General features: G+C 37.9%; 1 protein-coding gene across 1 annotated transcript; it reads right to left on the bottom strand.

Moving 5' to 3' along the window:
* On the bottom strand, positions 1 to 25,440 carry OGA (O-GlcNAcase). Its single transcript, XM_036828180.1, has 16 exons — positions 24,814 to 25,440; positions 21,404 to 21,455; positions 20,848 to 20,945; positions 19,161 to 19,291; positions 17,416 to 17,587; positions 16,149 to 16,247; positions 14,377 to 14,661; positions 12,561 to 12,719; positions 11,118 to 11,731; positions 10,552 to 10,726; positions 7,063 to 7,148; positions 6,003 to 6,107; positions 5,220 to 5,305; positions 4,746 to 4,938; positions 3,371 to 3,530; positions 1 to 2,145 (listed from the first exon to the last, which is right to left on the bottom strand). Exons 1-16 carry the CDS (start codon positions 25,010 to 25,012, stop codon positions 2,009 to 2,011), a joined length of 2,751 nt encoding a protein of 916 aa, XP_036684075.1. The 5' UTR covers positions 25,013 to 25,440; the 3' UTR covers positions 1 to 2,008.

Below are 25,440 nucleotides of genomic sequence, written 5' to 3'. Positions count from 1 at the left end.
TTCACTTCAAGTTTTATTTTGCCTCTTGTATGGTCTTCAGATGGTTTTACAGTTCGTTTTCTACAGGAACTGAGAGCTGTGATCTAAACAATCAATGGAATACCACCCAACCGTAATAAATAGTCGTAACAATAGAAGATGGATAGCATAGCACTGAACAATCCTAGCAGCATGGACATGTTTCATAGTTAGCTCTGTGACCAGAACACCAGCCAAACTTATTAAAAGCCAAGATAAAGCTGCAGCAAACTTGCTAAAAATCCTGATTCCACAGGATGACGACCATTGAATGAATCCTCCAGATAAAATGCTAGAACTGTCCACTAGTGTACAAAATGTACTTAAAGAGAAAACCAAATGACATTAAGCCGTTTTAAACCGTATCTTGTAGAGATCTTCCCTTCATCTCAGCCCTTGAAAATGCAAACTTGGTTCCCGTTGTCCAACATACCTTACATATCCTGCTATCAGTTGCAGGTTTCTAACCCTGAATGTGAAGAGGCCTCCTTCGTTCATCTCACCCATTCACACTCACAGGCTTTGGTTGAAAGTCACTAGGTACAATGCTTTAAAAGACTCTCTTTTCAAAGCCCACACTGATGGAAATCTATGAAAGAAAATATGTTTTAAATTTCCTTCTCCTTGACCCTCCCCACTCTCAGCTCAAAGTTAAACTGCTGATACAAAACTGCAGGGAAGCAAGATAACAAAATACTGTTACCAATCTATGGAGAAGCCAGCCAGCCATGATTAAAAAAATGAATCCTGCAGAGATTACCTGCTAGCCTCATGCTCAGAACCCTTAAACACACCAAATCTAAATTAAAATACTTGAAAGCTTTCAGAACCTGTGGTTAAAGGAAAGAGAAAAGGGTAACCGTAATTCATTGGTTAAAGTGTGCTCATTCTTTTAAATTTGATACAAACATGCAAGAACTAAAGACTCTGATTTAATAAAACCAGTAGTAACAGGTCTTGAAATTAAAGGACAACTGACCTGTGCGCAAATGGGATCAATCAGTCCCTGAACCCTACTTGCCAGAAGTCAAAACTAACATTTCACATGCTGACCTGAATTGAGGTTAATTTCCAGAAGTGACTGCACTTTGCAACAGATTGAGTCCTATGAAGTTAGGCTCTGGTACCCAAAGTGGTCATGGCCTAGCCCTAGGTGGGAGGCACTTCGAAAATAATAAAACTTCTAAAAAAACAAAGACAAAAGTAAAGAAAATACACTTTCCACTGATTTACATATTCAAAGTGCCAGCTTGAACCACACCCTTTCACTTTCAAAAGGAAAATTACAAAAACAGTAAACACAAAGGATAGTCAGGTTACAGCTAGTTTAGTTTATATACAAAATAATTTACAAGTTTGTCATTTTTAGGCTTTTGCCACAAACAACTGCACATTTGTCCCTACAAAGCACAACATGCCTGAACCAATAATGGTCACAAGAGACAACTGGCCAAGGCTTTACAAAAAGCAGAAAAACCGCCCAAATTGAAATCATTTATTCAGCTTAAACTATGCCATAACCATCCCACTTGGACTCTCCACCCTGAAGCCTCTGAAACCAAATCTTTCTCATCTTTGCCATGTCCCCAAAGAATGAGGTACATTTCATTCAATAAGCCAAGGAGGATGACAAATGATTTTGATTACTCTTAGGTGAGAAATGCAACCACACTGGATGCAGAAAACAGTGCTCACTACATTTATTGAAGACCCCCTCCCTATAAGCCCACGTAAGAGGTCTTGGCACCTAACACAAGACCCAATAAGGAGGCCCACATCTCTTTCATACAGGATTTACAGCAATACTATCTTTTTCCAACCAGCGAGTAGTCTCTAAGCATGATGAGTGAGTTTTACATAGTCCTCTTTATTTCCAATCTGAATTAGCCGATCTGTTGCTGCTCCAGAGGCTGAGCTGTATGAAGACCCCAACCACCACCCACCAGGTGAAGTGAAGAGACTTCCCAACAGTTCATAGTGCCAACAAACGTCACAGGCTCCGACCAAGTATAACCACATCCTTTGGAAATCCTTCCATTTTTGCAATTTCAAAACAGCCTAACTTGCTGTAAAATTCCAAAATTCTTTTATCATCAGGTCTCACTTCACAGAAAGCCCCTCGAGAGCCTAGGGAAAAAAAAGAAAATCAAAATATAAATGTCACTTAATTCGGAGAATTATGAATATGAATTGTAATTAATCTTTAATATATTTCAAAAAGATCATAGTACTGGCTTATCTATACCAGCCCCTAAATTTCATACAATTTTTAAAATTTATATCAAAAGCCAAAATTTATATTCATCAATACTGCAGTGATAACTACCTTAAAGTGATGGATATGTTAACTAGCTTTAATATGGTGATTATTTCACAATGTATTTCAAGTCATCAAATTGTACACCTTAAATATATACAATTCTTAATTGTCAAATATACTTCAAAAAAAATTTTTTTTTTGCATGGTAACTCTTCCCCAGAAAGAAAATCTTTTGGCAAAGAGGTTGTAAGAAACCTCAAGGCAAAGGATACCTCTCTGTTGAATGTTACAATATATTTATGTAAAGTATCTTTGAGGGACCCACAGGGCAGAGCCTATTCCAGCCTATGTCGCAAGCCAATACAACTAGAATGTGTTTTATACGTTAAAGACATACCTCATACACCTGCATGATTCAGTTCCAAGCACAACACTGAGAATTATACTTTCATCGAAAGAGGTGTTTAAATTATCCCACAAAGGGGACACCACTGAATCAAATGATATAAAGATGCAACAAAAGTCCATCCCCACACATCGAGAACCCTCTACTTAGTGCTCCACAAGCTGCCCATTTTTGTATTGCCAAAGGCTAAAAAGTTGTTTTTGTTTTTTTACAGCTTTAAAAGGTTGTTTAAAAAAAGAACAAGCAACGGAACACTGTATGTTGCCTTTTTAAAGCCCAAAATACTCAACACCTGGCCCTTTACAGAAAAAGTTTTCATACCACTAAGGTACAGCAAAGTATTTTTGAAGGTTTAAGTAACAAACTCAAAAAACATTAGCGACTCTGCATTCCTAAATGAAGTCTTCCCGAGGTTCATTTAATTTTCAACTATCATTTATAAGTCTCCTAGCAAAATAAACGTACACTTCTCATTTAATTGGGGCTCAAAATAAGCATTCATAGTGTAAAAGAGCAGTATTTTTCAATGATTAATACACATCCAATTCTTGCAGCACTAATAATTCAGAAGCAAAACCATAAATGATGGAGAAGGGAATGTAAATTCACTTCTTTATTTTTATCCTAAAATAGAGTCCTGTCCCCACCTAGCCCAAATACCAGCAACTCTACAAATATGTACTCACCATTAGCCTTCAGTGAAGACAGGAGGCAAGCCATCATGCTTTTGGCTACACTTGGATCAGTTACTTTTTTGTGAATATCCATCTTTATCAGAGAAGGGAAGTTGGCAAGGAAAGTTTCTGGCAACACTTCCTGTTCTTCATGGAAACTCAACATAATTTTCTGTAAAAATTAGGAAGAATCTCTTGACTTTCAGTAGCTACTCATTATGAATCCATATATCCCAACTACAGAACTCAGTAACAGGAAAAGGAAAGCAATATTCAATAACTCTTCTGGTAATTATAAAATTACCACATGCAGAATTAATTAGCTTATAATTCTAGCTGAAGCGTTTTTATTTTTTTTAAAGTTTGTCTAAATGTAATGTGGTATACTGGATTGGATCCTGGAACAGATAAAGGACATTAGTGGAAAAACTGGTAAGTAAGGTGAGGAGTTTATAGTAATGTACCAAAGTTGGTTTCTTAGACTAGGACAAATGTAGAAAATGGGTGAAGGGTATACTGGAACTCTGTATTATCTTTGTAACTTCTGTACATCTAAAATTATTCAAAATAAAAAATAATTCAAAATAAAACAATTTTTAAAAAGCTTGTATTGCACAAAAATGTGAATGTATTTAACACTACTGAACTGTACACTAAAATATGGTTAAAACAGTAAATTTTATGTTATGTATGCTTTACCACAATTTTTACAAAAAAGTTTGTAAGAGACACACTGGTTTTTCTTCATAGGTTCCTATGCTGAGAACTGTCAGATACAGAAAAGCAACACATCAACAGCTCAATCACCAGCATGCTGCAGTCATGTCGATGAAATCCCAAGTAAGGGAGCCTAATCCAACCCAGCCTCCTATTACATAGAGACAATGTCACAAATACGAGTCTAAGTATACTCTCTAAAAGTATTTATTGAAAATAAAAATTATCCTCAAGAAGAAACTATTTTTAAAGTTCATTCCTATTAGTTTTTAATTACCATGAGAAATGCATTATTGAGAAAGTAAGTTAGCTTCATTAGCACGCAAATGAGAGATTTTTAATTACCTAAACTTGCCCTGAGTACCCAAAGAAGAGACCATAACATCCTTAAGTTTGGTGCTTCAAAACAGAAAGAGAGGGAGAAAGAAGGTTCTTTAATTGTCTACGTTGTGCTTTTACTTGAGAAAGTATTACAACAACGCTTCCAAATCAAAAACTGTAGGGAACAGTGGAAAATACCATGCTAATAAGAATAAGCCCTAACAATTCTTCTCTGTAAGAAATTTAGTAAGCACTGGGATTTTAAGATATATCTGCTTGTTTTTTTATTTTAATAAGTATTTTATTTTCTAAAAAATTACCATTGTATAATTCTAAATCTGTGTATTACCTCAGCCTCAGAGAGTTCTTTGTCACCATTTGGTTTGGTATACTTCTCCTGCATGAAGGGAATCCAGGAAATTTTACATTTTTTAATGAAGGGGGTCACATCTACAGTGCCCAGGGCATAACCACATATGCCATCTTCATCTTCTAGGACAAAACAGTAATCCAGGCTGAGGGAAAGCAGCCCTCCTACTAACCTGCTCACAAGAAAAGAGACCAGAGTGAGTTAAGTTACTTACACAAAACATTAGAATTCAGTGATGTAAGGCCCAATACACTCGAATGACAATGCGTGGAATCTACATTTGATGTAAATACAAACTGGAAATATACACATATTAATGTTCAGATTTTATTACAACTAAAGTAGGACTTCTAAAAAACTCTATTTCCAGTCAGCACCTCCCCTCAACCTGATAAACCTGGCTATGAAATGTCTACTCCCAAATCCAACAAATCCGAATACTTCATCACATACTTGTCTCCAATAAGGTCAGGCTGACTTTGAAAAGGTAAACCGACTCCATCATCATACATTTCTCTGCAAATCTTGTACACGGAAGCCTGAAAATATAATCTAGTTAAGCAACACATCAAGAAAAATGGCAACAGAATTTAACAACAATATGACTCATAAGTCAGAATGGACTTCTAGAAGAGGGAGTAACAAAACGTTTGGCTTGTCATAAATATCACCTCTGCTTTGTTAAATAGAGATTTATTGAGTCTTATTTGTAAAGCCAGTAGAAAATAGCATGGTTATAGTAAACAGTGAGAATTGCTCTGCAGGGGATAGTTTTAGACGGTAAGTAGTGGATTCAAAATCCAGCAAACTATGAGGCTGAGTCTCTCTCAGTTTTCTATACATCTCAAATGCTTAAAACATGTTATTGTCTTTAAGCAGGCATGCTTTTTATTTCTATAGCTGATTATCAAGCAGCCTGTAAGCACTTCACAACTGAAAACTGCAGAAAATATATAGGAGAAAATCAGCTGAGAACAACAGATCATTCAGACATCGTTCAGTAATTCCAACTCTGAATACATTTCATCTGTTTTTTTTTTTTTTAAAGAACTGACACGAGATGTTGAGTCTAAACTCCTTCAGCTCTTCTTTAAACATCCCATGTTCAATGTTTTAGTTAAACTTTCTCCATCTAAAGTTTTAAGACACAAAACTGATTCTTTTAACCAGGGAGTTCAAAGGAAAGGATTAAGTGTTCACCATAACCATACACCAAGTTGACAGGTAGACGATTACCTCATCTTTAGGAAAGTATGGTCTGATAGTATAAACTTTGGAGGTTGGAGTCAGTGGGGGTGGTTGAAAAAAGAGGTCATTTGCCCCATCAATTGGCAGCAAACGCTGTGGGAAGAAAAAAAAGGGAGATGATTAGTGTTGGGAAGGTATCTGCTTTTTTAATGCGTGTGCACTGCAGATTACCAACTTAACATTAACTGGCCACTGCAGGCAGACCTAAAGAAGAGGGCTGTGCTATGCTTTACTGATAAAAACACCTCTTTGCTGGGGAAGGGGAGTGCTTCTGAATAGAAATTACCCAAACTGAGTTACATAGCTTTAGTGGCATACTACTGGGGATTTAAATATACAGTAAAAAAAAAAAATTCTATTCCAATTATGACAAATCTATCTTTTAAACCAATCTTATATAGACCATCTCTCACTAAAAGATGGCAGAACAGACTGTCAGGAGGAGAGGTTTGGTCTGAAGAGGGTTATCTGTCCAGGAGACGCTTTATCCCCAAAGCAATGCGCTTCAGTTTGCTGTGCGCAGCAGAGCACCTGTTGGGGGGAGAAAAGTAGAGCACCTGAAAGTCCATGAACAAATTCCAACAGCAAATAAACTTCATATTTTGTTCAAATTTTCATTCCTGGACTGTTCTTTCAAGTACAAGTATTACTTATAAAATAATTGGGAAAATATCCAAAAGCCCTTTCACCATTCATTTGCATAATTATTCATCCTTTTTGCTCATGGAGTTTCCACTGGCAGACAAGCATGCGCGCATTGTGCATTGCGGGCGCAGATTAAAATGCTGTGCGACCTGCAAAGAAACAATGTGAAGTGTATACCTAGAGCCGCTGCGCTTCGCAGGCGCGGGGGGGAATTGGCAGCATCTCCTTCAGAAATTACTGCGAAAGAGGAGGAAAATTTGATTTAAAATCCAGCTATGTAACTAATTGAATTTGGGACTAGAAAGCCTTCGGCAGACCAATCCTTCCAGCCATCTGATGCGCAACATAAGGTTTCTCATAAGACAAAGAAAACGTCAATTCAGTTGTGAATTCATATTGATACCTGGAACTCTCCTGCTAGACCACCTCTAAAGGCCCAGGGTTCTTGGTCTCCAATTAAGAACTGTGCTGAAGAATGACTACGACACCCTGTTGAGATCAGATCCAAGCGGAGAACGTTACGAGAAAGGGGATTTCCTGGGGTCTCAAACGTCCAACAAACTAACAAACACTTTGTGGAAACAGCTAACAGTAATAATCCAGGGTTTCAGGACAAGGCTGTGATAATAATTTTTTTTAATTTGTAATGGAATTTCAATACTGATGTTCCTTCCTCTGATCAATGAATAATCACTGTTCTAGTGAAAGAGTTCTACCCTTTCTTAAATTATTGGAAGGAAAAAGTGTCAAGTTTGTCTGGGTCACGCTTATATATTCCCTAGGTACAGCTGTAAAACTCAAGGCAGCTGCTTGCTCTGTAGCAAAATTACAGTAACTTTAAAGTGAAATGAAGTGAGATTGATGAGACATTTTATTATCACAGCCCATGAAGGAATTAAACTTGTCTGAAGTCACATTTTACATTTTGAGGAAGGGTACAGGGAAGGGAAAAAGGGGGGAAAAGGGGTTAATCTTGTCAGAAAACTACGGTCAGCAGAATAAGTAAAAGAAACTATTCAGTAAGTTGACAATGAAACACAGTGAGTACTTTTTCTTTTTTTTCTGACAAGGACAATCCAAATTCAGACTTGGCTAGTAACAACACCAGTCTGACAGATTCTGAGAACTAAGGAGAGCCAACTGATGCTCCTAATTTGTCCACAGCTAAAACATACTTTTCTTGAAAGTATGACAGTTATCTGGCTCCTCTGATCAACCACTATAATCTTTGCAGTGCACTTAGCTCACACATGGAGTGGCAGGCTTTGAGGCCCAAAAGTCAGCATTTAAGGTCACCACTTAACCAACTCCACAGGCAATAAAGGAAGCTAATAATAAGAGATAATTAAAAGCAAATTATAATTGCCTTCCATAGGCAATAAAGGAAGCTAATAAGATAATTAAAAGATAATTTGGAGGCCAAATCAAAATCACCTGCCTAGTCTTCTGACAAGATAAAGCAGCGCAATATAGTTCTTTTCCAATTGAAGACAGCATTCTACCTCCTGTTCAAGTTAACAGTCTCATCAGTACGATACACAGTGTGCTAGTCAGACAGTCCCAAAGCAAACCAATTTTTTTGTTGACAATTCAGGCCCATTAAGAGATTATATCCAGGGTTGTCATTTTTCAGGGGTAGGGGTACTTAAGAATATATATATAATGTAATATTTGTAAAATAAATATGAAATAGGGTCAAAATTTAGGTTATGAAGAGAACCTGCCCCATTCCATAGCTCAGTGTAAACTTACACTGCAGGAAAAAACAACACGTCTCAAACTTTAAGATGAGCCAATTTCCCCTACCCCTCACTTTGAGACTACAACATAACTAGCACTTCCAACTATTACAATAAAAAGCTGCATGTACGAAGAGCTGTATAAATGAAAACATGGTTAATGCCTCAGTCGCTGCGCAAACGTGACTTCAGTTCATGCCTACTGCCCTTAAATCTACCTGAGCTACCTCACAGAACCTTTTAAGTTAAACTAATTAATCATGACGCGCTGTGAACATCTGCCGCTGTCCATCCAATAGTAGTAGAACTTGTGCTGAGGATTCTCCCATCTGTACACAATGGGGAAGAAGATAATAGAAGTCGTTAGTAATCAAAAGTACTGCATAGCCACATTCTTTAAAGGACTGAATGCCAGCTGGACTGGAGACTAGAGGAAAACAAAGGGCACTAATCAGTAACTCCCTGAAATTACTATAGAACCATGAAAATACTCTCTTTGTCGTGAGCTGTTGTAAAGCTATGTGGATGCCTAGATGATTATTTAAAGCTTCTAAAATGCTCTGACCTTGAGATTGTACAACAGCTATATACAATCTGGGAAAGCTGCCCCCATAACTGCACAGTACAGAGGTAAAGCCTGAGAGGAAAAAGCAGCAATACTGTATAAAATCAAGAATTTTTAGTAATTCTTGAATTAAAAGCTGAGTATCAAATGTTTTAAGCAACTCCTTCTCAAACTTAATAATCCGGATTGCAGGTTGGAAACTTAAGGACTTCAATCCCTGTAAGGGTTAATTATATCCTCCTGGCCAAAAGCCTGGGAGGCAAATGCCATCATCCAATAATCAATACAGAGATTTTTCCTAAGCCTAAGGGCAGACGTGTATCACAGAGAAGAGGTATCTTGGAGCCTTTTAACAAGAGGAGGTCAAAATTCTCTCTTTTACCTGTTGTGCTACATATACAGGAACCCAAAATTCTCTATTTTCTTTTTTCCCCAATTTATTTATTTATTTTTTTATTTTTGGCCGTGCCTCATGGCTTGTGGGTAGTGCCCGGACTAGGGATCGAGCCCATGCCCACTGCAATGGAAGCGTGGAATCCTAACCACTGGACAGCCAGGGAATTCCCTCTACTTTCAAATTAACAATGAGAGACTCTATTTTTAGCTAATTAGCTGTATCACAGGAAAAACTTTTTTTTTATATTTAAGAGTCCAAAAGTATATACGCAGAAAGTGAGACATCTTTTTGCTACTACTCCTGAGTTACTCTAAGCTCACAGGTTTCACACTTCTATTTCACAACCAACAGTATGTAACCCATCATAGTATTTGTGACTACTATGAAAACTATGACACGTCAGTTAGCCTTGCTGCCTGCTGTGTGCTATGCATAAGTCCATCAGATATTCCTTATAGCTGGACTGAAAACCTGGAAATGAAATGAGATCCCTGAAGAAACTTGGCCATGCTGGTGCTTTTTACCAAGTTTGAAAATTAAAAAAAAAAAAAAAAAAAAAAAAAATCACTGTTTTCAAAAGAGAAGTCCATTTAATGAAGCAGAGTTTTCAGGGGACTGCAATTTTTATCCCCTGCTAAAACCAATTACTTGGTAGAGGCATAAAGAAAAAGCTCTGTGAAATAATACCAAGTAGCACCAGAATAGCCTACCACTAAAGCTCGCATGCGCACAGGGCTGGGAGGATGGCTTCCTCTTTCCAGGCCCCCTTAGGTCATTTCGGCAATTGTTCTGTTAAACACAGCATTAATGTCATCAAGACACAGCAAGCAGCAGAGAGCTTACAGAGTCACAATTCATAGTGTCTCATCTCCAAATCAAATAAAAGTGGTATACATGGTTCCATCCAGGAAGCATTCAGTCAGAGCAAGTTAAAGTCAGTACTTTCTAACACATTTTCAAGATATTTATGCTGAATTAGCCCAAGGGAGAAAAATCAACGTGCTCAGTGTATTTACTGAGGCTTGCACCTCAAGTCTGTAACAATGGGTACACCTTTGAAATCTAGGCAAAGAATTTAAACACAGTTGGAAATTCGTCAATTCCCTCAATGTTTTTCTCCCTATGGGATAATGTCTTTTTTTTTAAGGGACAATATATCTGAGGAGAAGAGATTACTCCTGGTATACCTACCTAACCACTGTACAAAAGACTTCACCATAGACATTATACTCTTGATATCCCAAACATAGGAGTACATGTCATAAAGGATTGTCCTGTTGGCACAATTGGAGAGCCGAGTGAACATGCCCATCACTAGTCCGCACATCTCTTCAAACTTGGCTGCCCGCGACCGCCATTCTTCAATCTATTGAGGATCAATAAAAACACTCAAAAAATTGAAAGTTTAACAACAATCTAAAACACAGCTTATAAACTAAGCTGTTTATATTATCAGGTACCTGCAAATTTATACTAAACATTAAAGAATCAATGGGCTTCAACTTTTAAAGACAAACAATAAAAGTCTGTCTCCCCAAACTGACCAATATTCCTAAAATAATCAATTTTGACTTTCCTTCATTCCTACCTACTATAAGGTCAAACTAAGGAACTGTATATATCAGATTCAGCAGAGTCTGTACCTACTTTACAGAACACATTCTAAGATGTGGTCAATTCTCATTTAAGACCTCCCCTGTATCAACAGCATGGGGACCCATCCAGGCCAGAGAAACAGGTAAATTAAACATACTCACTTTTTCAGAGTCTTTTCCTTTACAATTGACACTGACAACACTGCTATTTGCTCGAAGCCACTGGAACTCCCGTAACATCTGCGCTCCTTTGGGTCCATGCTCATAAGGAAGGTAGAATAGGTCAGCAAGTAACTGCAAATCCTCCAGAGTTACCGGTTCTGCAGTGTACAAAGGCTTCTCATTTGGACCAGGCACAAACTGCTCCTTGTTTGTCTGTTCATCAGTCTGCATCGGGGCAATATCACTAATGCAATCTTCCTGCATAGACATCTCTGGGGATTTTGATTCAGCTATGCTCTCTTTATCAGTGTCCATTGGTTTCAATTCCTCTGCCATTTTAGCTTCAACAATTTCAGTTAGTATTTGATTGTCATTCTTGTGGTCTGTTTCTTCCTGTTTTTCCACTACCATGTCCATGGGTTCCTCATCTGGCTGTTTCTTTTCTTCTTCCTTGGTCATAGCTGTAGGCTCACCACTCAAGGCTGCTCCCTGGCTCATAATGGGCTCCTGGTAAACGGTTGTAACTACAGTTGTGGCATTTAAAGAGGGTGCTGCAACTAGAGGAGTCCCATCTACTACATTTGCTTTAGCCCCACTGTGTGCAACTTGCCTACCTATAAAAACAAATTGCCAGAAAGATAATCAGAATTAGAAGCAGAACAAATTAGATCTAGAGAAATGTTTTCTTCTTATCATATCTCTAACTAAGAGCCTCAATTTGAGATTCCAAATAATTTGAGCCCCAAGAAAGTACAATTTCTCTAAACCACTGGGAGGTGGGGAAGGGAAGAGAGGAGGGGAAACACAGATCATAAACATGCCAACACCTATTACTTTCTTCTCTTTTGAAGCTCTGTATTTAAAAACTACTTCAAAAAAAGATATTTAAAAACAACTTAGCGAAAAAAAAAAACAAATTAGCGGGCTTCCCTAGTGGCGCAGTGGTTGAGAATCCGCCTGCCAATGCAGGGGACACGGGTTCAATCCCTGGTCCGGGAAGATCCCACATGCTGCGGAGCAGCTAAAGCCCGTGCGCCACAACTACTGAGCCTGTGCTCTAGAGCCCGTGTGCCACAACTACTAAAGCCCACGCGCCTAGAGCCTGTGCTCTGCAACGAGAAGCCACCGCAATGAGAAGCCCACGCACTGCAACGAAGAGTAGCCCCTGCTCACCACAACTAGAGGAAGCCCATGCGCAGCAACACAGCCAAAAATAAATAAATAAAATAAATAAATTTATATATATATATAAAAAAACAAATTAGCATTCCGTCAAAATAAAAGCTATTTAAGACCAAAAGTAAAATTTAAAAAACCTTATCCTCTAGATTCCTAAATTTCATTTTGCTTGGCAGGCCTATAAGAAGACACATCACAAATGTTCTTTACTTTATGTCTCAAACAATGTGATCCAACCCCCTTACAAAGAAAGGTCAAACTCACTGCTGTACTGATGAGGTACGCCAAACTCCTGCAACCATTCTGTTAAAGCTAACTTTAGAGCCATCTGTGGACTATAGAGTACATCAGTTTCTATATCTTCATCACTGCCTTCATTTTCTAACTTTATCTGGATCGACACAGTACTGTCTTCACTGTCAGCTGCAAAAAAAAAGAGAAAGAGCACAAAAACAGTTTTCATTACAAAACACTAATTGTTACAGTAAAACCAGAGAAGCAAAGAACTGGAACAAGAACAAAGCTTAAGCATAATATGCAAACACAACCAAGACCCTTCACTGAACCACTTCACCTAGAATAGTCATCTAAATGCACTGCTAAATGTAAAATTCCAACTGAAATAATAAACATTAACTTTAGAATCACTGGACAAGTCAGTCATAAATGTCCACTTATAATCAATTATTGGGAATGCAAGGTTAAAGGCACTATACTTCCCATAAAGAAAAGATTCCCTATCGGGGCTTATAACTTAAAAAGGCAAATAATCATGAAAAAATAATGGGCAAATTAATAAATGCATTGAGGGGAGAAGAGAAAATTGATAGAGAGCCCACATATGAGCACAGATAATAAGCATATAATGAAGAACCAGGATAGTGGTAGAGAAAATTAAGTCTGAACTCTCTTTGGCTTGGTATTCAAAACCCACTATTCTTAGCTTTCCTTCTTATTTCCCTGCACATAGGCCAGTCTGGCTAAGGTCCACTAGTCGTTAACGTGCTTCATGCTCTGCCTTAAAAGAGGTAGATACTAACAGCCATGTATACAGAGAGGACTGAGATTATATCCCTAACTCTGTGTTTTTTACTAGGGAGAAGGGGGGTGACAATGACTGAGCCTTGAAGGGAAGCATTAATTCAATAAACAGAACTGGAAGTAGGGGTACAGAACTGAGACACAACACAACTTTCAACTACATACCACTAAGCACCATAATGTGACATTTCAATACCCCCCAATGGGCCAAAATTCAGGTAACTTGAAATTTTCAGTGTCTAGTATTTTCATCTCTAGCCCACCAACCCTTTAATGCCCAGCAGACTTTACTCACACTTTGACCCAGTGTAAGTAACTCCTCCTCTATGAAATCATTTATCAGCACTCTTGCTTAGCAGAAGTAATCACTGCCTCCTGTGTTCCCCCTAGCACTCTGTAGATAATTATCTCAGCACTTATCATTCTATAGTACAGTTGCCTATCTGCTTTATCTAACACCAGACTAAATTCTTTCGAAGTAGGGACTGTTTTATTCTTTGCATCCTTAGTGTCTGATAAATAGGTGTTTAAATGTTAGTGAATAAACAACTAGTCAGCATTCTCCTACTTGGAACTCAATTAGGAATTTTTCATAAATAAAAATCAGTAAGCCAATGTCTAAAATGAGAAAATGTTTCATAAATGTAAGCTGAACTTAAATTATATGTTAAGTAACTCAGAGGAGAATATTTAGCCATCTAAAATACACCATTTAATAAAATCACCTGAAAACACAAATTCAATCAGAATTATTCAAGGGATAACAGGAACAGTAAAAGACTACCTTGTCTAGTTACTCAGACTTCAAAGGCTAAGTCACATTTTAAAAACAAAGAACTGAGGCCAAGAAGTTATTAAGTAACTTGCCCAAAGGCAGTCCAAGCAGCCCTTTTTCTATCATATACATCTCATTCACAGAACTAAACAACACCTTAAAAAAATCCTCTTAAATCTTGATGACAAAAGAATGCATACTGGCCAATGGTTCTACTTAATCCCAACTCTCCTCCCAAAGTCAAGAATTAAGTCATCTACTTACTCATCACTACATCTTTCCTCACTCCATTCATGTTTGATTTGTACCAGGTGGCAAGGGTGTGGATAGCAACATAGTTGGCTTCAAATTCACAGTTTGGATTAGTCAAGACTCCTTTTAACCGCGGGATCAGTTCTGTAGATCTTCCTTTGTATGGGCCCAGAAATAGTCTCTTCTGATCATAATCATTAGCATGAATGTTATCCCAGATTACTGGAGCTCTCTTAATAATCTTAGAAACCTCTTCAATGGATTCTACTGGAATTTCTTTAGAAACAACTTTGGGACCTAGAAATAATGACCACCATATATTAAAAGACCCTCATACAAGAGAGTGGCATGAACATATATACACTACCAAACGTAAAATAGATAACTAGTGGGAAGCAGCCGCATAGCACAGGGAGATCACCTCAGTGCTTTGTGACCACCTAGAGGGGTGGGTAGGGAGGGCGGGAGGGAGGGAGATGCGAGAAGGAAGAGATATGGGAATATATGTATACATATAGCTGATTCACTTTGTTATAAAGCAGAAACTAACACACCATTGTAAAACAATTATACTCCAATAAAGATGTTTTAATAAATAAATTAATTAATACATTAAATAAATAAATAATTCCTCAGAGGAAATTTTTTAAAACAAAAACAACAACAAAAAAAGACTCTCGTACATGGTTCTTCAAAATATACTGCATATAATTTTTTATTTTCCTTGTTATATTTTCTAACAATTTTTCTTTTTAAAACAACACAGCAACATGTCCTTTTACTCAGCTTTATTCCCCTTGCCCTATATTTCCTCAGATCAGATTCCCAGAAATAGAATTAGTGGTTAAAAGGTAGGAATATTTAAGGTTTGGGTAACTTTCCTCAAAGTGATACATCAATAAGAAAGAAATTTCCATGTTAACCATTTTTTACCATTATAATATATCCTCAATTAGACAAAGTCTAATTAACCTAAACCCTGGGAGGGTTTCTGCCCTTAATTCTTAGAATGAAAGCTAATACAGCTCACTGATTACTTACTAACTGTCAATCTAGCATTACAGCTTTCATTTTATAAAATACAACATTCTCCTAGTGCTGGGATCAATACCTGTTAGCCCAGATCCCTACAGATCTACTGTTTATCAGTAACTGATATTCAGACTCACTGAAAAATCCTCAAAGATTTTTTTTTTAACATCTGTGTTGGAGTATAATTGCTTTACAATGGTGTGTTAGTTTCTGCTTTATAAAACCTCAAAGATGTTTTTAATACTAAGTGAAGAATGTGTACTTTGTAAAAGAAAGAGAATTAATAACAAAATGTTCTGGTTAAGGCTCAGCTTTTTAAAAGTATCCAATTAGGGGCTTCCCTGGTGGCGCAGCGGTTGAGAATCCACCTGCCAAAGCAGGGGACACGGGTTTGAGCCCTGGTCCGGGAAGATCCCACGTGACGCGGAGCAACTAAGCCCGTGCGCTACAACTACTGAGCCTGCGCTCTAGAAGCTGGGAGCCACAACTACTGAAGCCCGCGAGCCTAGAGCCCGTGCTCCGCAACAAGAGAAACCACCGTGATGAGAAGCCCGCGCACTGCAACAAAGTGCAGCCCCCGCTTGCTGCAATTAGAGAAAGCCCGCGTGCAGCAGCCAAGACCCAACGCAGCCAAAAATAAAAAATAAAAATAAACTTTAAAAATAAATAAAAGTATCCAATTAACCAGAACAACCAACTCCCAAGGTCCGAGTTAATTAAAAGTTTTACTGTCTAAATCTTTTAAGACTTACCTGTCCACAGCACCTCAATTCCAGGTAGGAGCTTTTCACCCACAGTCCTTAAATAAGGAGACTGAGACACATTTGGATAACAGAAAGTGCCACAATATTCTGAATGTAGGGGGAAAAATTAATCAGTAAAACAGTCAGGAGTGAAATGGTCATGAGTTTTTGAATTCTAAATTATTTTCATCCAAATGATAAAAGGCCTCCATGTCATGTCCCAAAAGAAGTAAACTCAAGTGGGTAGTTCATTTATGACTCAACTTATTAAAAAAAAAAAAAAATCAAATCATAAAATCTGATATTCTTCCTCCAGTATTAGGACAGATCAATCCTTATGGTCCTATGGTCACCAGAAATACAAGTTTACTAAAGAAATAATTAGAATTTTTACCATTTTCTACATAATTCTGAATTGCCTACATTTCTCAGTTACAATCAGAGGCCAAATAGACTGGATTGATAATATCATAATAGAAAGAATGCAATTATTAGGCCCCTGGCTATTAGTACTCAACTACAATTGATTATAATTTGCAGTGAATTAAGTAATTACCAAGTATGATCTTATTAAACACTGAGTATTCCCATAGTATCAGACCACTGAGATAAGGTTCATGGCTCACAATACTCTAAGACAGACATATACACAGTTAAATAAATTCAGTCTAAAATTTCTTAGAACTTATTTAACTCTTCCTGAACAAGAAGTCAAGCCTAGGGAAGTTTTCTTATAGGCTGAATTTTGAGAGGCAAAAAAAGAGAGAAAACATTTTCAATGGAAGAAACCAGGGAGAGATGAGAGGAGGGAAAAAAAGGAAAAGGGGGAAAAAATTATTAAGCTTTCTATGCTGACTACTGGAAGTTAAGAGCCCAGATGGGAGTGGGAGGAATGAAAAGGGATACAGATATGCAAGGGCAGAAAAAAGGAACAAGTAGGAGGATATGAGAAGTGACTAAGTTAAAAGCAATGTAAATTTGCTTTTTTCTAGCTTTCATTTTTATAATACTATCCCCTCCTCTAATCCTGAACATGTAATGTTCATATACTTCCAGTACCGAAAAAATACATAAAATCTTTTGCCTATTCAGTTGTCATTTATTAATCCCTAAAATCTCTGCAATTTAAGATGTACAGAAATATCTTCTAGAAAAAGAATTCCTACCTTTATATACCAAAGGGAGAGGGGACAACACAATAAAGCCCATACATGGTCTTTTGAAAGTTATATATTTCAAGAAGACTAGTTAAATATAAAGCTATTATATACAATACCTGTGGGACAGAAGAGGAAAGTTTCTGGCTCTCCTAGGTACTGATAAATTTCATTTGTGATGGAGACCTGGGCATGAGCAAAAGAACTGAATACCTCTTTGTCAGCTGCACACATATTATGGTCAATATCATCAAAAAGCAAGGCAAATGACCTGCATCCAAACTGAGAAACCTAGGAAAAGAAAAAAAGAACAAGATGCTTTACCAGCTCATCTTACAGAGTAAAAAACACAGAATTTCAAATATTAAAGTATATACTTAATAGTTATACTTAAAAGTCAAATATTTTCCTTAGTAGAATGTTCAATGCCAAGCCATTGCCTTTATATTTTCCATGTTAAACAGCTAGACAGTTTTGGGACCCATTTTTTCATTTGGGTTTGAATGCAATATGCCAGTATGTCTAACAAAGCTTCTATAATGCGGCTTATCCTTCTACCTCCTTCACTGTCAACTACAGAAAACCAAACAGAAAAAAACCCCAAAAAACCATGAACAATAAATAAACTCTAATACATGACAAACCCAAGTCACCTGTTCCAGTCAAGATACACTGATGCTAATTAATTTCTTTGCACATAAATCTAAGCCATCAATCAGAAAGACCAACATAGTAGAATATGATCAAATAGGTAAATAACCTTTTAAAAGCTTATTCACAGAAATTTAACTACTTTAAAAATTTTTTTTTTTTGGCTGTACCACACGGCTTGTGGGATCTTAGTCCCCTGAAAAGAGACTGAACCTGGCCCCAGCAGTGAAAGCGCCAAGTCCTATCCCCTGGACTGCCAGGGACCTCCCAAACTACTTTAAATTTTTTACCAGCCACTTTAATGCCACTAATAATATAATTTTTTTTTTTTTTTAAAGGCCACACTGCGCGGCATGAGGAATTTCTTCGTTCCCTGACCAGGGATCGAACCCGCACCCCGCGCATTGGAAGCGCAGAGTCTTCACCACTGGACCGCCAGGGAAATCCAATATAAACTTTTGCTTAAAGAAACATATATGGGGACACATCCCTGGCGGTCCAGTGGTGAAGACTCCGCGCTTCCAATGCAGGGGGTGCGGGTTCGATCCCTGGTAGGGAACTAAGATCCCGCATACCACACGGCCAAAAAAAAAAAAAAAAAAGAAACATATATATATTTTAAAAAACAGCACACTTAACTTTACCAAAAAACATGTGCCGCTTTTATGTTAAGCAGAATTTAGACTCCAGGTTCACCAACAGCTTACACGTTTACCTAGTTTTTCTTCTCATTTTGGGAAACTAGCCAATCATGTCCAAACTGAATTACATCTCTTGTCCATATACCTGAGTGAACCCTATTTCTATAACCTCACTCAGAAATTCAGTCAGGCACCCAAGAGAGGTTCCAGAAATGTGACTCTGGACCACACAGAATCTCCTGGAATCTGAGGTAAGTCTCCACCTCAAGTCTATATTAAGAATCTCTGGGAATGGAGCCTATAAGAACCCTTTTAAGCATCACTTCTAAGCATTGTTTTTAGGTAGTTCTCATGCAAACTGAAGTTTGAGAAGCAATGGTACCTCCAGTAAAGCTCTTTTGACTCACTTTAGAAAAGATTCCTCTTATCAAAAGAGTTAAAGTAAAAAGTTTGCACAGAAACAAAGAAGTACTATGAATTTGGTTTCCTTTTTACATCATAAAAGCAACTCAGAAAACTTTTAGTTTCATGTACTGATTCAGGGAAAAATAATGAAAAAGTAAGGAAATTACCTGGTCCAGTTTGCGTTTCAATGTAGATACTTCCTTGGGGTTAGAAAAGGTAATATCCAATCCAGGTGAGATAGCATAGATGAACTCTATCTCATATTCCCGTGCAGCAGAGATGAGAGTCATAAGTTGCTCTAAAGAATAGAGTCCGTGATTTTAGAAAGCACCACAAAAACTAAAAGAGCCTTCACCTTTAAACTGAAGGTTATTTTTTCCAATTTTCAATGAGTCAAGAAAAAAAAAAAGTCCCTTAAATTCTACAAAATTGTCAGGTCCAATGTGACAATACGTAATGGCACAAACCTGATGTGATTTAACGTCACCCTGAACTCAATAAAAGCATTGCCATTTCTCAAAAATACTGAATTAAGCATCAATTCTCTTACTGAATACAAAACATTTTTACTTCCTATAGTATTTCAGAGGTATGCTTTTGTTTCTGCTGTCTTTGTAAAACTGGAATTCCTAAATAAATACATCTACATATAGCAACTTTATAATTTGGAAAAAAAGAAAAATGTGTTCTTAAGAACCAGGGTTAAGTGATTGATGGCCTTAACAATCTTGACACCTTTGTTAACTACAAGAAAAATATTCATCACAGTTTTAAGTCTCTAAAATGTGAAAGACAATTTTCCTAATTGACATTCCATAATGTCATAGCTCCATAATTCCATAATTCCTAAGTAAATTGACTATTCCATACCACAGGATATATCTTTAAATAACTTTCAGTGGTATCTCAAGATAGTCATTTGACTATATTTTGATCATATTAAATTTCATTACCAGCATCACCAGAAAATAATCAAGTTGAAGACCCTTAAGTTATATAGAGTAGTAAACAAAAACACTAGATCGAGTTTTAATTGCTTTTCATAATTTAAGAAAACTTTCTGCCTTCAGTGCCTTGACTGGGCTCTGTAACCAAATATCTTGTTAGCTACCATTTAATTCCAGGTATGAAAATGTTCCCCCATTCAATCAAGTCCCCAAAGAAAAGCACCACTTGTCTAATTTACTTCTCTTATTTATGAATTTTATGTAACTAACTCAACATAAGAACACATGTAACAAGGATAGTTCAGGATGGCTTTCCACTTCAGTATAGGCCCAGACTAGGGTGAGGCCCTTCTTCATTTTAAATAAAGACAGGACCAGTAACAGAAATCAAGTGGTCAAGACCAAGCCATACTTGAGCCTGAAGCAGAAGGATCAGTAGTACTAACCCTATCTTTATTTAAAATTTTGGTATTTTGTTCGTGGATTTTTTGCATTAGTTCTGGTTTAAAAAATGGATAATAAAGTATTATTTATCTTGATTACTGATTTATGGAGTCCTTTAAAATTTGCACTGCTGGCAGGCCCCTCACTTGCCTTGCCCTAGGCCTAGCCCTGCTTCAGCACCTCTTTGTCTAATGGCCCACTGTTTAGTCCACTGGCAGAAGTTAAAAAGCACAATTTATGACCACAGAACAGGTGAAGTCAGACTGGCATACCTGTAAATCACACCATGGCTACACATCGTTAGAGCTACTCTTTCAATATGCACTAACACACAGAGTTACCATATAAAAGAAAACTACCTACAAAGTGAAAGTGGAATACTTAATTCTTGTACAACTACATTTAAAATATAGCTGTTTTCTCCATGTACTCAGAATTTATGGATTAAAAAGAAAAAGATTACCAGCTTCCTCCACTGAATACATCTCTCGCCAAAACATCCTATGTTTGTAGTCATCTTTTGGAGCATACAAATATGTATTTAATTCCCATTTCTGGAGCCTTAAGAGGAGAAAAAATTACATGTATATAAACAGGCAACATGTATAACCTGTAAATCTCACTTTTTTTCCTTTTCTTGGAGCAGCTCCGTCTCTTAAAAAGCTAATATTCTGGGGCAGTAGCTTTTAACCTTTTTGTAATCCAGTGGAGTTGTAAAAAATTAAAAATTATAAGGAATGTCAACATATTAAACAGTCTTAAATAAAAATACAACAGCTCTGAGTAAGACAGGTGAGCCCAAAACCTATCCAGCTTTCCCAGGAAAGTTTGAGAACCACTGGCTTAGGCGAAGAAGAGGAAAAAGACCAAGGTAAAGTAACTTCTGCAACTGAGAAATCATCAAACTGCACCTGGTCTATTCAGTGCATTTCCTCAAACAAAAGGAAATGTTAAAAAAATAAAAAAAAAAAGGAAACGTTAATCGTTTAAGACTCTCCTTCACATAATAAAAAAATTACCTTCTAAAGAGTTCTTTTCTCTGCTCCATAACCCATGGTCTTCCATAAAATCCTAGATCCAAAGTAAGAATGAAATTATAAGAATGTGATAAAACTGTCTACTGAGAAAAGCAGGTTATAATACATACAATACCACTTTGTAAAAAACATGTACAATATACAAAGAGCTGAAGGATGTTTAGTAAAACATTAAGGTGTTTTGGGACGATATTTTAAAGTGATTTTAATTCCCTTTTTGCTTAGGTAAATTTTCTGATTTTTCTACCATGAACACGTATTATTTATGTGATAAAGTCATCTAAAAATAGCTAAACATCATCTCTTTTCACTGCCAAAAAAGACCAAATATATTTAAATCTAACTTATAAAAAGATTATCTCAATCTTACAGTGGGGAAAGGGGAAGCAAAGTAACCACAAACTGCTAATAATAACTATTACTACCTAGAAGGGGAGTTAAACCACTTTTAGAGGGGGAAGGGGCAAAAACAAATAAGGTAGGGAAAAAACCAGGGACAGAATTAGAAAAGAATCTGATTGATCTAATTTTATGATGGCTTTTTTTTTTTTGGTTCCCCAAATTATAAAAGGTACCCAAAAAATGCCTTAAACTACACTCACAACAGAATTCAACATTGGAACTGGCCCAAACAGGAAACTCTCAAGCAATCTCAATTCCAGAGCAAATGTATGAACAACTGAAAATTCAAGAATGTGACTCACTCCAGAGTATCCTATATGGGGGCAAAGCAACAGTAATGCACACTGCAAGAAACAGAACTGCAGAATGATGACTTAAGTAGTGGTATAAGCACCAAACTGGTATTTAGAGCTGTGGCTTGTGCTAATCACACCTTACAGCTTGCCTAACCTTTATTTTCCACCTGTTTCAGTCTAATCATCTGCAAGAGATAAGGACAACCTCCCAGGAGTATCATAAAAATGGTTCAAATTGTGTTTTGAACACATAATGTTCCTTACACACACACACACACAGTTTAAGAAACTAACTCAAACACCAAAATTTCTGAACAGTAGTAAGCTCCACTCTAGATAGAATAGTTACTCTGCACCACAAAGACAATGACAGGCCAAAGAAAAATTCGTTACATACTAATATATGAAACTGTGGCACTTTCAATCTGGACAATTCAATGGTTACTCTCTTACAGGTGATTTAAAGTATTAGGTGAATTTTACAAGTCTTTATAGCTTTCCTACAACACTCTGTATTATCATTTTTCTCTTAAAGTAGTAGGCATTAAACTTTCCTTTAGAGCTGCTTCAACATGAAAAAAAAAAATTTTTTTTTCAAGTGCCTAACACTTTAATCTTCAGAAATCCTAACTTTGCTCTTTGAGAGTAAGGTTCATGGTTTTAGTTATTGGCACGGCAAAGAGGAAGCAGTGCTGTTACACATGAGTTAAAATCAACAAAGGTCTGTCCATAGAACGTGCAACACTATTCACTTCATTAAACTGAACCTAAGATGAACCGGGGACTTTGGTGATTATGATGTGTCAGTGCAGTTCATACTTGGTTTAAAAAAAATCTTAAAAAAAAAAAAAAAAGAATTAACACTCAGGGTAGACGTTTTTAGCAAAACTTTTGTTTCACTTTTATATATGTATACATATTATATACGTGTGTGCATTTGTTGGATTGTGATGTAAAATATACTTTTTAGATCAAAAAAGTTTGCAGGCCACTGTAGTTAAATTATACTGACAAATAAAAGCACAAATTAACCTCAAAAATAAATAATAAATAAATAAATAAAATCAACAAAGGTCTGCGAGGGAAAGAAAAGCAAAACAAACACCAAAAAAATATCAGGTGCTCAGTCACCAAGAAAATATACTAGGGAATTGGAAGGAGAAAAGACGACAGATAAGACATTCTAAGTAGACTAGCTGCCTTTTAATACTATTCTGAAAAACAAACCAACTGATCTAAACCACAACTAACTTTTCTCCATAATTACTGAAGGTGTAATGGACAGGCAAGTTTCCTTAGACTCACTTTAGTCTAGCTGTAAAATTTCTAATCCCCCAGCACTCCTTTCCCACCCTCCACCCCAAGATCTAACATAACAAAAGTACAGATTCTAGCCCTATATATACATCAATGGATAAATCAAACAAAGCAATCATGTTTTCATAAACACTGACTCCAGTCAAATACACAGGCAGTTTTCCATTCTGTTTTCCCGAAAATTCTGCAAGACAGTTAACTTTGCTGAACCGTTTCATTCCTTATGGTAGCTGCCAATTAGTCTGTTCTCTCCTACAATCAAACTTTATCTAAAATAGCATAACCACCACCCATCTTTCAAATGAATACTCCGTGAGTACCAAAGCTCTCAACCAAGAGGACAATCCTTTCCTTTTCCACATCTTTTTTTTTTTTTTTCATAAAGACCAGTATTTTTTACAGTGTTACTCCTATGCACACCACATATAGAAGAGAACTAATAAAGTATACAGCTAAAAAACCCTGGGTCAGCCAAAATACTTAAGAAAGTTCAAATACATGCTGTACTCAAGGAAAGAGCAATAATGAAACTGATTCATGCTTCGCTTAGAATGCACAGCCGAACATTTGTTCATTACATTCATAAACTGTGAATCTTCTGGTCATTTTCCCCCAACCACCAAAAAAGTCCATCATTCCTTTTAAATGGAAATGGGAAGGAAGGAAGTGAGAAGGGAATTTTTACACCTCTTCTGCAGTCACTAAAATTCCGTATCTCAGATACTATTAAAGTCAAAGCTTCATCCCTCAGAGCCAAGGCACAGTAGTTGGCAAAGGGCAATTTTCTAGGCTGCAAATCAATCTTCAAAGGGTGGGGGGTTCGGGACTGGCCAGCAAAAAAAACAAACAAAAACACAAAAACAAACAAAAAAACACAAGAACAAAAATTCTAAGCAAAAAGGAATTTTTAAAACCGTAAGCCGACAGTGCTTCTCTTCACTCCAGGAATACAAAGTAGCACACCTGTACGGGTAGTCTTTTTTCCAAAGGGTGGGGACAACAACACTACACACATCTCTCCATTTGAACACAAACCACCCTAGGGAATAACATCCCAAGGTACAAAGACGTAAAACTCAGAGCCTAAGACTAGGCTCCTTACACCGCCTCCATTGGAGCATGCCTGGCTCCAAGCCCAAGGCGGGTGGGGTCAGGCTTGTTAATAGCCGGGAGGGAATTCGACGCCGTTTCAGAACGCGAGAAAAGACCTGCCCATCCTCTCGCCTCTTCCCTCATTTCAGCAGGGTCAAATTTCAGACCCAAGGGAATAACCCCCTTTTAGAGCCCCCTCGCCCCGCAAAAAAGGAAAGAACGTATTACTACTGGGGTGGAGAGAGATGGAGGACGCTCTTGCCCAGCCCGCGCCACAGCGCTCACCTTCCACCACGCCACATAGGAACCTCCGAGCCCCTCCTGCCGCCCCGGCCACCGCTGCTCCCCCAGCCCCGGTTGGGTTGTCTTCTCCGGGGGCTGGAGCTGCCTGCGGCTCCAACGATGCGCCCGCGGAGGCGGCAGGGTTGGAGTTGAGCTCGCTCTCCCGCTCCTCCAGCGCCGCCTGGCTCTCCTTCTGCACCATCCTCCTGCCCCCGGCCGCCGCCACCTCTGCAGGTCTTCCTCGGCCTCCGTCCGTAAGGCCGCCGGCCCGGAGAGCCCCAGACAGGGCCTCGGCTCTAAGCGCGCGCCCCTCCGCTCTTTCCCCTCCCCCTCTGCCCTTCCCCCTCCCTCTCCGCAGGGACCCTAATGCCCGGATGAAAAGGGCGGCGGCACCAGCGCAAGCCCTTTGTCAGCCACAGCCTCAGCCTTAGCGGGGGAGCCGGAAGCCTAAGCGGAGAGCGAGGCTGCGACCTCTCGTTCCTTGGAGGCAGATGGCCAAGGCTCCTTTTCTCGTTCTCAGTTAGCTTCTACTGCCCTTCCGATAATGCTAGTTCTCCCGCTGCCTTCTCCCGAAGCCCCTGGATCTCCTCTGCTGCTGCCCCTACCTCCCGCTTCCTGTTTATCCGCACT

Source organism: Balaenoptera musculus, chromosome 16, assembly GCF_009873245.2.
Source record: "Balaenoptera musculus isolate JJ_BM4_2016_0621 chromosome 16, mBalMus1.pri.v3, whole genome shotgun sequence".
Classification (NCBI taxonomy): Eukaryota; Metazoa; Chordata; class Mammalia; order Artiodactyla; family Balaenopteridae; genus Balaenoptera; species Balaenoptera musculus.
Note: the sequence above shows the minus strand (reverse complement) of the source record. Positions and strands in the feature narration are given on the sequence as shown.

Coding starts and splice junctions, on each gene's coding strand:
- OGA (XM_036828180.1), bottom strand. CDS start 25,012: ATGGTGCAGAAGGAGAGCCAGGCGGCGCTGGAGGAGCGGGAGAGCGAG. Junction 16,248..17,415: donor TTTCCTCTTCTGTCCCACAG/GTATTGTATATA, acceptor CCCTACATTCAG/AATATTGTGGCACTTTCTGT. Junction 2,146..3,370: donor GTCTTCACTGAAGGCTAATG/GTGAGTACATAT, acceptor TTTTTTCCCTAG/GCTCTCGAGGGGCTTTCTGT.